This window comes from Pezoporus wallicus, unplaced genomic scaffold (genome assembly GCF_028554395.1).
Source record: "Pezoporus wallicus isolate ANWC-B61680 ecotype Strahan unplaced genomic scaffold, APGP_CSIRO_Pwel_v1 scaffold_7107, whole genome shotgun sequence".
NCBI classification, from domain to species: domain Eukaryota; kingdom Metazoa; phylum Chordata; class Aves; order Psittaciformes; family Psittacidae; genus Pezoporus; species Pezoporus wallicus.
In genome coordinates this window covers 3,326,851-3,339,432 of record NW_026642114.1, presented here as the reverse complement: position 1 = coordinate 3,339,432, position 12,582 = coordinate 3,326,851, and the positions used below count along the sequence as shown (strand labels likewise).

At 50.1% G+C, this 12,582-nt stretch overlaps 1 protein-coding gene across 1 annotated transcript; it reads right to left on the bottom strand.

Moving 5' to 3' along the window:
• Nucleotides 1-5,275: 5,275 nt before the first annotated feature.
• KIAA0040 (KIAA0040 ortholog) lies at nucleotides 5,276-12,380 on the bottom strand. Its single transcript, XM_057427055.1, has 2 exons — nucleotides 12,242-12,380; nucleotides 5,276-6,984 (listed from the first exon to the last, which is right to left on the bottom strand). The coding sequence occupies exon 2, from the start codon at nucleotides 6,871-6,873 to the stop codon at nucleotides 6,544-6,546; it is 330 nt and encodes a 109-aa protein (XP_057283038.1). The 5' UTR covers nucleotides 6,874-6,984; nucleotides 12,242-12,380; the 3' UTR covers nucleotides 5,276-6,543.
• Between the last annotated feature and the right edge of the window lie 202 nt (nucleotides 12,381-12,582).

The window sequence follows — 12,582 nt, the reverse complement described above, 5'->3', positions numbered from 1 at the left end:
CTGGCAGAGCATGAGGCTCACAAAGTCCTTGGCCAAACCAAAACATCGCTATCAGCTCTGTTCCCGAGCTGAAAGTCAAAACACTGCACTGCACCAGCTACCAAGGAGGAGAAACATGACTGCTACTGCTGAACCCAGGACACAGGCTGAGGAAGTTGGGTCTGTTCAGCCTGGAGAAGAGAAGGCTGCGTGGAGACCTCATAGCAGCCTTCCAGTATCTGAAGGGGGCCTGTAGGGATGCTGGGGAGGGACTCTCCATTAGGGACTGTAGTGACAGAACAAGGGGTAACAAGTTAAAACTTAAACAGGGGAAGTTTAGATTGGATATAAGGAAGAAGTTCTTTACTGTGAGGGTGGTGAGGTACTGGAATGGGTTGCCCAGGAAGGTTGTGAATGCTCCATCCCTGGCTGTGTTCAAGGCCAGGTTGGACAGAGCCTTGGGTGATATGGTTTAGTGTGAGGTGTCCCTGCCCATGGTCTTAAGGTCCTTTCCAACCCTAACTACTCTGTATTTCTATTCTATTATTCTATCCGGAGTACATTTTCTACTCTTCTTGCAGTCAGAGCTGGTTTTTGGGAAATGCCACTCTGTTGGCAAAGCTCATTAACCCAGGTGCAATCTGTAATCTGAGTTTCTCAACCTCCAATATTACACCTGTCCAGATTGAAATCCTGCTCTCTATTTTGCTTGTCATTTCTTGTCCCCCAGCCCAAGGAAAAGCCTAAGGAGACATGCAGTAAATTAATGCTCACACTCCTGGATAAGGCCCAGAACAGAGTGACTGTAAGAGCTATACTCCTCCAAGCTCTGCTCTCCATCCCAAATCTGCCTCTGCATACTGCTTTCCTAAGAGGCCACTTGCAGGCCCTGAACAAAATTCTGTGTCACTGTCCTATCTGCTGTCATCTTCTTTTCCATTAGCAGCATGGTAGCTAGTGATGCTGAAATTATAATGCCTGTCATCTGCCTCTGAATAGAGCATCTCTTGAGTTAAACCAGTCCTGCATGTTCTCCCTTAGGCCCCAGTGCATGGCTTCACATTTGGCTCCTTTTTGATCTCACAGCCATAAAAGGTGAGTTTTATTTTCTTTCTGTGAGCAGATATTAAAATTCTGGACCACCAGCTGCAGCCAGGGAAGAAGTATGAGCTCACAAAATGATGCTTGCTCAATGGTTTCGTTATCTAAGTAGATTGGAACATGATTGTCTTAATGGCCTTTTCTATCCTCATGCTAAGATGAGTAATACATTTTAAAGAATCCTTTCTGGACTTTGGGGAATTAATAAAACTGTAAATAAAGCAGCTCTTAAAATATTTCCGTCTTTGCATTGGGTGGCAGAACTATTTTTCTGCCCATTTGAACTAAACCTCCGTTATGGAGACGGAGCAACGCTCAGACCCAGACTGGAGCTATGATAATTCTTTGGAGTTCTGTTCCAAACCAGGGATGGGGACTATGTGATCTCTTTGTGACTTAATACTGCTAAGCAATTAACTGATCTGTGGTTGCTAGGACATGGTTGAGCAGAGCTAGCTAAAGAGCTGTCTCTCAAAGGTGAGTACTAAATTCTTCATTGTACTTTCAGGGCTGTGGCTCTGGTGTGGGTGGACAAGCAGAGACCCATCTGAGCTGTGTCAGGCTATCTAAGCCCTGGGCTGAGGGAAGGAGGAGACTAATGGAGGAGAGGAGAGGAGAGGAGATGAAAAGTGCACTTGAAGTGTTTTGCAGGCTCTGTGCTAAGAGAATGAGAGAAGGACACAGGCAAATGATAAGGGCTCTTTACTGCGGTGAAGTGATTTCTCTCCCTGTTGCCTGCTTGTCTGGAGGTGAAGACAGGTTTCACTCTGTTATTCAGTTAAAGGGCATGGTGTAGACATCAGGAAGCTGACCAAGGCAGGCTGGAGGACCAGCCTTACACACAGTCACTCTAAAAGTGCATGCTCTGAAAAACAGCAGGCATGACTGTTCCCAGCAGCAATTTCTTCTGCACATTCCCTGTCTGAAGCTGAATCTTAGCTAGGAGCAGGGAATATTCTCTTAAGTGGCACTAGCTTTATATTTCAGTGATTAAGGTAAATGAGACCATTTGCAGTTTCTGAGAAGGGTTTACTTGTCTGTCCTAATTGTGAGTCCCTCCTGCACCAGGCAGGGCAGTCAAGCTCGCGGTTGCTGGAAGACCACTGCGAGAAGTCAGTATTTCGAACAGCCACAGGATGGCATAATTTCTTCATGCTAGTGCAGGAGAAACTTCTCTGCAACCAGCTGTTCTCTGTGGAAAGACCTTTTAGGGGTTAACCAGAGCCTGTCCTACAGCTTTGGAAGCTGGGACTCCTCAGGTAATGGGGTTTGTTTGCCTTAAGGAACTGGCTGTTCTGGTTTCAAGGCTCAGCCTGGTTGGGATAGTCCTGTAAAAAAAAAAAAAAAATCACATTCTCTTTTACCCTTGTTTTGCTGCAATACCCAATCCTGTAACAGTGATGCCTCAGGTTCTTGAAACCTTTGCCTTGCCCTAAGATCACTTAGGTTTGCAACAAGCCTAGAGGCAGAATCCTTTCTTCCTTGGCATCAGTGTTGATGGGGACTCTCCTGTTGCTGGGTCCCACCAGCCAGGATACATCTATTGTGAAACATCTGGGGTGCAATACAGCCTGTGCTGCTATGGGGAGAGAGGTGGCAAATTCTTCACCCACCTCCCCACAGTCCCTGCATTTATCCAGGAGCAGGGAGAAGGCGTGCCTCCTCCCAAAGATTCTGCACTCTGAATGGTGTGATTTGGAGAGATGTGTCTTATTTCACTGGTTAGTTGCTTGGAAAGCAGCGGTGTTACTTCTGTTTGCTGCTCAAGGCACAGTGCCTTGTTGACTGAATAAACAGAGTAATAGTAAAATTCTCCCATCTAAGTGGTGTTTAATGGGATTGTGTGAGCAGTTTCTGCATCACAGTCATCTCTGGACTGCTCCAACATGCTCAGCTTCACCCCTGCCTGTTTCTAACCCAGGAACCTCCCCTTCCCTCTGCAGCCCATGCTACCCAAGAGCACCTGACCCTGAATATGGTGTGCAAGGCTGCCATCCTGAGAGAAGTAAGGTGCGCACTGATCATTTCTCCCCCCGCCAAGTGTGTCTCTAACCTTTCTAGCTGCTTGTTGCTGCAGTCCTGCACATAAACTACCAGGGCCTCAGCTTTGTGGGCAATGTGCATCTTGGTGCATCATCCAGCTGAGAAGCATGAGAAGGAAAGGCTCTACCCAGCAGAGGTGTGTGCCTGGTCCTGTGACTTGCCCAATGCAGATGACTGTGATGCTATGAAATACTTACCTGATCAAAACTGACTGGGGTTTACGTTGCTGACCCTCTACAAGGAAAAAAACCTCTCTGTAGCCCACCTCCTGCCGTGCACAAATACTTCCCGCTACCTTTTGCCCTTGGGTAGAGCGGCTTGGCTGTGTTCACTAACAAGGCAAGGCCATTAACCTTGATTAAGCTGTTTCTTTAAGAAAACATCTCTGAGCTGCACAGCTGGCTGCAGGCAGAGACTGTACAGCTGCCCACTGAGCCCTCACAGTGTCTCATCTAGGGCCAGGATACTATACAAAAAAAGATTTCCCCAGGAAAACAAACACGACTGAGAGCCAGAGACAAGGCATTTGTTTGCAGTTTGAGAGTCATTTATTTTTAGTTTAAAAAAACAGCTGCAGAAAAATATTTTTTTTTTTCCCTCTGTTGTATGGACTCTTTAGGAAAATAGAAGGTTGATACTGAAATGCAGTTATGGGGGGCAGTGTGGAGGTGGCTGGAGAGTGGGGACCCATGCAGTGGGGTTTCTGTACCATGCATTTCCTGCGGCTGTCGTTGCTCTTTTGCTTTTGCCTCAAGAGGCAGCTGACTGAGTGCATGGTTTGGCTACAACAGCAGCTTCCAAGCAAGTCAGCCCCCCCTGCTTTATGGGGTGCAGAGGCTGGGACCATCCACTGGTCCGGTGGATGAGGGCCCGGTTGTATCCTGATCCCTTACTGCTCAGTCTGAATGATGATTTTGGAGAAATCTTGACATTTAGGCCTGGCTCTGAACTCCCCAAAACCTGGATCAGGTATGTTGTGTGTGTGATCAGACATTTTCCTTGACAGTTCTCTGGTTCTTGTGGAAACTGGCTGCCCTCACCTGAAACACTGCTCACTGTGACTTCCAGAGAAGGACCTTCTGGCAGGGAGCTGTGCAAAGCCCAGCAGCTCTATACCAGGTAGGCAATGCTCTGCCAGCACTTGCTACCTTCGTGCCCCTGCTTGTTTAGGTAAGCTTCTGGCCTCCCATGGTGTTTCCCTTTAATCAGGGGCTTCTGGTGTCTCTGGATTGCAACAGGAGCATCTGCATGAGTGCTTTCCTGCCCATGGGAGGAGGCTGCTTTGCTCACCCGGTGAGCATGGAGGCAGGAGGGCTGGGAAAAGTACCTGAATGGGGAAAAGCAGGGAAGGAATAATACAAGTGTAGCGCTGGTTCCCCAGGGTCCTGATTGGACTGGGGGTTTGAGACAGAGACCAGAGCTACTCCTGCCTGTTTCTCCCTAGGCTTAGGTGTGGCAAGTCCTATTTTTGTATAGCATTATATGATACTTCCTGTTTTGGAAGAGAAGGAAGACACTTATTTTGATGGTAACATAGCAAGCTAGAAAAGAAGGTACATATGGGGTCAATTTCAACAGCTATGCAAGGAGAAGCCTGGCCTCCCAGCTGTTCCCAGCACAGCCACACACAGCCAAACCCCATGACGTGGTGTTAGTATCACCACCCCATCCACATCAGACAAAACAGGCTGCGCTGGGACTGGGTGGCACAAGCAGATGCTTCTAACTGGTGGCTCTGCTCCCTGCCAGGGTGGGCCCTGGGAGCTGGGGGAAGTTGGCATTGCCCTTGCCTGGGCTGGAAGTGGTTGTGTCTGGCAGCTCCATCCAGGCTTGCCTACTTTGGTTTGGCTGCTTGGCCCCTTGATGTCTGGTTCTGGGTGTCAGCTCTGGTCTGCTCCAGCAGCTTAAGAGCTGGAAGAAAATGGGAGAAAAATATCCAGTGTACAGATGCAGGGCAAAACCCAGATGTGATGGGGCTTCTCATCACATGCACACATCTCTTGCTGGTAAAGCAAGTTCATGGAGACAAAGCCTGGTGGATCAGAGAGCAGGGAGCAGAGGAGACCCCCAACTCCTCAGCAGTAGGCTGGGCACTCAGGCTTAGGGGGAGCAGAGGATGAAAACCAGAATAAGTGTGAGAGCTGCGTGCTGTGCCTGGCCAAGGCATCGTGTGTCCAAGGGAGATAAAGGTGGAGAGGGGTGCAGGGTCCAGCTGTACAATGCATCTCTGGATAAGGAATGACCGTGGGCATGAACTTTACTTCTACAGCAAACCCCAGAGCTGGCTGGCTTGACAGCTGTACCGAAGCCCTCTGCGTGTCTAATGTGTGGCACAAAGGCTTGCAGAGAGAGGGGACAGCCAAGTGTGCTGGGAAAGCGTGTCTGCTGCTTCAATACCACTTTGGTGTGCCTAGCCCCATAACATAGGGGCCTTTGGTCCTGCTCTTCTTTAGTAGTCATTCAATAAATAACCCTAATGCCCATAGCTAAGTCTTTACACAGCCTCGGTTTGTGTTTCCACTCTTGCAGTAGCATGGTGGGCTCTTTAAAGGCAAATCTGTATAAAACAGTCTTTCAAGGAAGATTTTTTTTTAGTTTTGTTTTTTAAGTGCTGGTGCAAAAAGGTCAGTCTTGAAGCCTCCTCTCTCCTTCCTGCCTCTAGCTTAGGTGGCAATGCATCCTTCTGCTTTGCTCTGTTAAGATGGTGTCTTGAGGTCTCTAAGGCTGGGCTGAAGGCATCTTCAGATGCTCGCAGCTGCCTTTGTTTTGGTGGCCAGGGAGATGGCACATTGTTGAGCTGTTGGGTAACTCTGCACTTGGCTTTCTTTGCGTCTCCAGTGTAAGCTGGGTTTGGATGAAATCTAGACAGTCAAGTTGTGCTATCTCTGTGGCAGGGCAAGCAAATGCACCATGCTTGTGCTTGCTTCCCATGTGGCTGTCTGTATTTGTGCAGGGGGGGTGTGCAGGCAGCTCGGTCTTTTTGTGCATGTGGTCCTATGCACCCTTGTCAGTGCCACAGTGCATGTGCTTGCATACAAGTGCAGAGAGAGAGCCTCACACCCAGCTCACTGCATGCCAGCCCAGTGCATGTGTGCTGTGCTTATGGTGGGAGGTACATACAGTCTGGTGGCAGGTCACCCTTGTGCTCAGCAGAGCACTTGTTTATATGCATGCCTGTTGTTTGGGGGTTCTGCTCTCAGGCACACTGTCATGGTGGGGGAGAAGGGGCTTGCATATACCTGTGCCTGACTGCCTTGCTCTCTGCTGGCTCTTCAACATGCTGGCTGGCTGCTGAGCTCAGCCTCTTTTGAAAGTCAACATAAAGTGGCAGCAGCTTTGGCATCTCCTTGCCCCTTGCAGTGCAGAGCTGAAAGGACTGGTGGCATCTCAGAGGAGAGGGCCTCTACGCCCTTCTGTCCACTAGATGGGCAAGGAAGGTCTTTTGTCCAGCAAGAGCATCTTGGGCTGAGCAGAGATCCACAGGTCCTCTTCATCCCTCTTCTTTTTCTTTTTCTTCTTGTTCCTCTCAGCATTCAGCTGCCCATTGCTGCTGGGGCCACCTTTTTTCCTGCTTTCTCTCCGCCGGCTACAGAAGCAGTAGTGGCAGCAGATGAAAATGAATGCAATGAGGACGACAAATGGCAGACCCAACAGCACAGCCAGGCAGACAGTGTTGAAGATCCCTTCCTCATGCTTGGTACGGATGAGCTCCAAGATGGAATTAAAGAAGGAGCTGATCTTCTGCTCCATGTTGGCTCCCGGGCAGGCTGCCTGTGCTGCTCCCTCTGCTTGAAGATCCCTTGGGATATGTTCAGCTCCTGTAACCAGCTAGTGGGCTCCACAAGCTCTTGGGGATGGTGCCTGCAGAGACAGGAAATCACATGGATTGGGTGCCCACTCCCTCAGCAATTCTCTCCATGGAGCTGCCAGCACAGTCAAAACCTCGGGCAGGGTAAGAGGTCTGCTGCCTTGGAGGGGTCTGGGGTTACAAGGGCTGGGCCATGTTGCTGGGCACATCTGTTTGCATGTCCCCATATGAGAAACACCACCTCCCAACCTCTCCAGGGATTCATTCTCTATGGTGGGGATGGGTGAGGAGGGCTTTGGACATCCCTACTTGCCTTAGTAGCTGGCCAAGCACAAATCCTGCCTCGCCTCGCCCCCCCACTCCCCCGACATACATCTCAACCCTTGCTTGGCAGCCAAAGCACGGAGCTCAGCCTTTTGTGGGGCTTATTTCTTAGCAAATGAAATACTGCCTGCAGGATGAGCTTTCCTGTCTAGAAAGGGACATGCCAGGTCCAGACAAAGGAACGCTGCAGAGAGTGGTACTGCTGCTGTTGGAGCTCTGACTCAATACATCATGAGTCTCTGCTTACCCCTGATCCAACCTGGGATGGGGTGTCTGGTTTGGAGAGACCATTTCTCATAGTCCGTGGTCTGGGATAGGCAGCTGAGCTGATGCGGGCAGGGCACTGCCCTGTGCCCCGGCAGTGTAGAGGCACCATGCTGAGGGCTGTTCCTGCTACCCCAGCACCCAGGGCACTGCCAGCAGGTTTGGATGGGGGCTGTGGTTAAACTGCCTGGGTTTTTGATGGGGACTATGGTCAGTGGGACTTCAGGTGGTGGTCAGGTGGGTGGACCCTGGCCAGCAGCCTTGCACCAACTGCGATGGTGGGGGATGACGGGGGTTGGCTTGAGATGGAAGAGCTGCCGCCTCTGCGGTGCCTCACCTGGGAATTGCTCCAAGGGTTTGGGTAGGGCCAAGGAGCATTTCTGCAGCCTGACGTAAGGTTTTTCCTCTTCCCTCAGGGAGGGAGAGGTGCTGCTAAGTGGCAGGGCTCCCAGCAAAGCCCTCCTCCAGGGGCAGGGAGCTGCTGCTGCTCATGGCTTTCTTCCTCTCCTGGGGCGAAGCAAAGCTCCCAGGGGTCTGGAGTAGGGCAGGGGGCTTTGTGCCATGAGTTTACAGTTCTCATTCAACATGGGGTTCACTAAACTATGTATTGTACAGATGAAGATATGGTAGGGGGAGTATCAGGCTCTAACATTAATCACTCTTGCTCAGTGGAGCAGTGTCTGCCAGCCTTCAGGATTCAAGCCCCACAGTCTCTTGAAGGAATGATGAAATTCCCATGTGCACAGGAGGGGAAACCAAGGCATTGTATAAGAAGAGCCACCACTTCCATATAATAAAAATCTAAGGGGTAGAGTCTGAACTCTAAAGGTGTCCTGGAAGGCTTGCACCACTTGTCCCCCATGACCACAAATTCCTTAGCTCTCCGTCTGGCAGCACTTAGAGAGCCAAAGCACCTCTCGGGAGGAATGGGAAGGGGACTTCACAAGTGCTCAGATCCTATTAAAAAGAAGGGGTTTAAACTCTCTGGCCCCCACAGAAACAGCCTGACTGCTGTGTATTTATTGTTTTGAATCTCACGAAAGCATAGCTGAACTGGTGCTAATTAGCTGGTGGTTTCTCTTTTGAACATGCACATGGGAAATGTGATGAAAATAGGTGTATTAATTTGTGTGGAAGCCTTTCTGAAAAACTCTTATTTGAGATTAACTAAATGAAAGATAGTGCTCTGGGAGGTGGTTTGGGCTTTAGCTACATGTCTTCATTTAGCCAATGTTTTATGGCTGGATTTTTGTCCAGCCTGCTGCATCTTCCAGTTTCTGCTCGCTAGAAAGGGAGTTAAATATATATACATATATAGATAGACATATGGTGGGGTTTTTTTTGGAGGTAGACAAGCAGGATGGTGGGGAGGCCTGGCCTGCACCCTGGAGGTAGGGATGGTGCTCCAAGAGACAGAAGAGCCTCTTCCAACTCCATCACTGCTGTTGAGCAGGTTTCCAGCCTCAGGAAACCAACCTCTCCCTGCACTGCCTTATTTCCCTACCTGGCAGAAGATGCTGCCACTGTCCCCATCTGAGAAATCACAGGCTGCCACTGAGGGCTTGGTGACTAAAATCCCATTCATCCTCTTCCTATTCCCTGCCTAGAGCCATCAGTGAGCATTACAGACCTGCTTTTGCTCACAGGGGACATAAGCAAGGGATCTCTGGGTGCAGGTCTCAGCTATCTGCTGCCCACAGGCATTACTAGCAAAGGGCAAGTGGAGGAAGAAGTGAAAGCAGCTTCTTAAAACTGCTCCCTGTCCCAACCTTCATCTTCACCAAGGCCTTTTTCTTTGGGTAGCTGTAAGTAAAGGTTAAACTGCAACACAAATAAACAGAGCTCCCTTTTCTCAGCCTGAATCATCTATGTGATGCAGGTTTAGCCATTTATCCATAAATATCCTGACAGCTCATTATCCAGGCAAGAATACTGGATGCATATGGTACACTTCACTCCAAAAAAGAAACAAAAAAACCCAAGCCAGAGACAACAACCGCCTTAATTTCAGACAAAACAGGATGTAGAATTTTATTCCTGCACTGAGCTGCTTTGTATTTATTGCCTCTAAACTTCTGGGCGGGGAAGGAGGCTGGAACTTCCTTTTAAACTTGTAATTAATTGCTTGCAGAGAAGAAAAAATAATGCAGAGCCCTTTGAAATGTTTCCCCTTTAAACCAGAGCTGAATGTAATGCAGAGGCCCTTGCTGCTTGTTCCTGAAGTGCCCAGCCAGGGACTTGTGGCTGCCATGGGCAAGCCTGAAGCAGGATGTGGCTGAGCATCCCTTGCAAGGGGAAGGCAGAGGTACCTGCCACCACCCTGAGCAAGCAGCAGTGAAATCCCAGGGCCACCTTTCAGCATGGCTATGCAGCTGGTTTTCAAATGCCTTTTCTTTTCAGTGTGTGCATCGCCTTTTGTTTTGTACATGAAGGGATGTCTGTGTATTCAATAAAGGCGTTCTTCAGTTTAATATAAAAAAAAAGGGGGATGGAGGAGGGGAAGTAGAAAAACTGGTGCTTTTTTGATCCAGCAACCCCAAGGGAAGAGGGGTTACCCAAGGCCACCCATCACTAGCTGAAAGTCTGCATGCACAGTGAGAGCTGCATTTAGGAAAGAATCTGTGCTGCTGCTCAATTTGGTGTGACAGCAACACCTCCCCTTAGAGAGGGGACAAAGGGGTAGAGCTGCGTCCATGCTGTGGCCCACTATGGGTGTGAACCGTGTGCCCAATGCACATGGAGTTCCATCTAGGAGGTCAGCTGTTGGGTTTTCTTTTTTTTTTGGATCAAGGTATGGGACCAAGAAACAGGGCCAGGGAGGCACTGGGAGTTAGGGCAGCATCTCAGGTGGGGCTGCTAAGTGCCCTGCTAAATGAGCTCTTTGGTTTTGGGTAGCTGGTACTGGCAGCAACTCAGGGTGAAGCTGACATGGTAACTTGCTTGGGATATCCTACAGCCAGGGATAGATGGCTCGGCCTGATGGCAGCTCTGCATGGCTGGGGTTTGCGCAGCTTGTGTAAGTTTTAATTGAACTTGGGCATCCAACATGAGGTTCTTTAATCCATGCTGGCTCTGAAAGAGCCGGTTTTCAAGGGTGGGGAACACCTGCCACTCCTCCAGTTACGGGCAGCTGTGGGTGGAAAACAAGCTCCTTTTGAGGGCCCGCTTGGGATGGCACAAACCATTGGTGTGCCTGGCCTGCCTGGCTGAGCTGGAGGGGTAAAAGCTGACAGCCTGAGCATGGGGAAGACAAAACAGAGGGGTTGCCTTGGCAATGCTGGCTTGCTCACATCCTGCAGAGCAGGATGTGCACTGCAGAGCAACCGCAGTGGCTGATGATGAAGGTAGAGTTCTTGGAAAAGTTGCAGTTTGCTTAAAATAGGGGCAAAGGGCTGGAAACTGCTACGCAGGGGTCACTGTGGCAGAGGGGAGAGAGATGGAAATTTTTAGGGCCTGATTTTGCAAGTCCTTTAGGCTTACACTCAGCAGACTCTTATGTCTGTGCGAAATTCCCTCCAGCCTAAGAAAGCTCAACCTGCTACTTTGGGCTGACATGCAGCCTGGCTCAGGTGGGAGCAGAGCTGCTCTAGGGAGCATCTCCCTGCATCCATACTGAAAGCAGGGGCAGCTCTGGAGACCAACTAACCTACAGCTCATGACTTCTGGGATTTGGCCCTGATATTTCTAGGTTATTTAGCTCCTCCATGCTTGGTGTCCAGCTGCAACTAGGAGTTGGGAAGGTGACCCAAAAGCATCTGACCTGCTGCCACCCTCACTTCCTTAATGTGCATAAGCCCCCACTTTTGGTGAGACCTCACTTCATACAATTGATGCTACAGTGGAAAGCAGTATTAAACTTGACTACTTTATGTTACTGGTTTTATATCAGCTTTATATCCATTTTCCACTGGCAGTTACAGCTACAGGTCAGGCTAGGAGAGGCTAACTTCTCTGTTGGAACCTGCAAGCTCTCCAGTACAACTAGCAGAGACACAGTTACACGAGTGACATCTATTTTCCCATATGCACCTGCAGACTTAAAGGAAAGCTGGATGAAACCTGACACTGAGGGTGAGCAGTTTCCTTAGCTGGGACTGCACATTACTATTTTGGAAATAGTGAATAATGAGAGTTTTGCTGCTGGTCTCCCAGAACTCACAGCAAGCCTCTAGAGACCTTCCTCAAGCGTTACAAAAAACCACCACCACCAAAAGCCACCACCCAACAAATGAAACCAACTAAAGCTTCATCTTATTCCCACCACCACCAAACATTCCAGGCAGAAGCTGTGTGTAGATGTTTTCATTCCCTCAAAGTGAGGAATTTGGAAAACTACTGATATGAGTGTTGGATAACAGGGTTAAAGTGAAACTATTTTGCAAGCTGCTGCCTAGAGCCTGCTCTGCCATCTGCATGTGCCTGGCTGCCACTGGCCCAGGAATCAGTGCAACTCCTGGCCAAAAGACCAGTTTTGCTTTTAGAAAAGCACCACCGTCGTTCCTGACGGCATAGGGAGCTCCTCTGAGCCATCTCGGGCTCCCCTGTGCTACTGTTTAAGCAGCGCTGCCTCCCCAGGCTGGCAGAAAGCTTCCACCCAGCCCACCCATGGCCCTCCCTGGGGTGGCTCACAGGCATCTGCAGTTTAGGGGATGCAAACCCACCTGGGCCAGCCCTACGGCTCTCCAAGGAGAGCTAACAGCAAAGTTTGTTGCACAGCCCTACCTCTGGCGTTTCGACCCGAACCCCTTGGTGCTGGGCAGGCCCCCATCTGACAAACGTCCCCCGAGAACAGGTTGCTTTCCACCGTCACTTCTCAAGTGCCACTCGAGCCACCCGGCTCTGCCAGCACCTGCCCAAACCCCAGCACCAGCACCAGCCCCAGCCCCAGCTCCGCCGGGGCAGGCAACTGCCTGCACCGCTGCCCGCCCGCGGGGCCACGGCAGCAAATGATACAGTCTCAGAGAAAAGCCCTGGGTTTGGGCAACTCAAAGCCAAGGATAACGCGAAGGGCAGGGACGCAACGCTCAGCAGCCCCCCTCCCGGGTACCCCTCGGTCCCGCCAC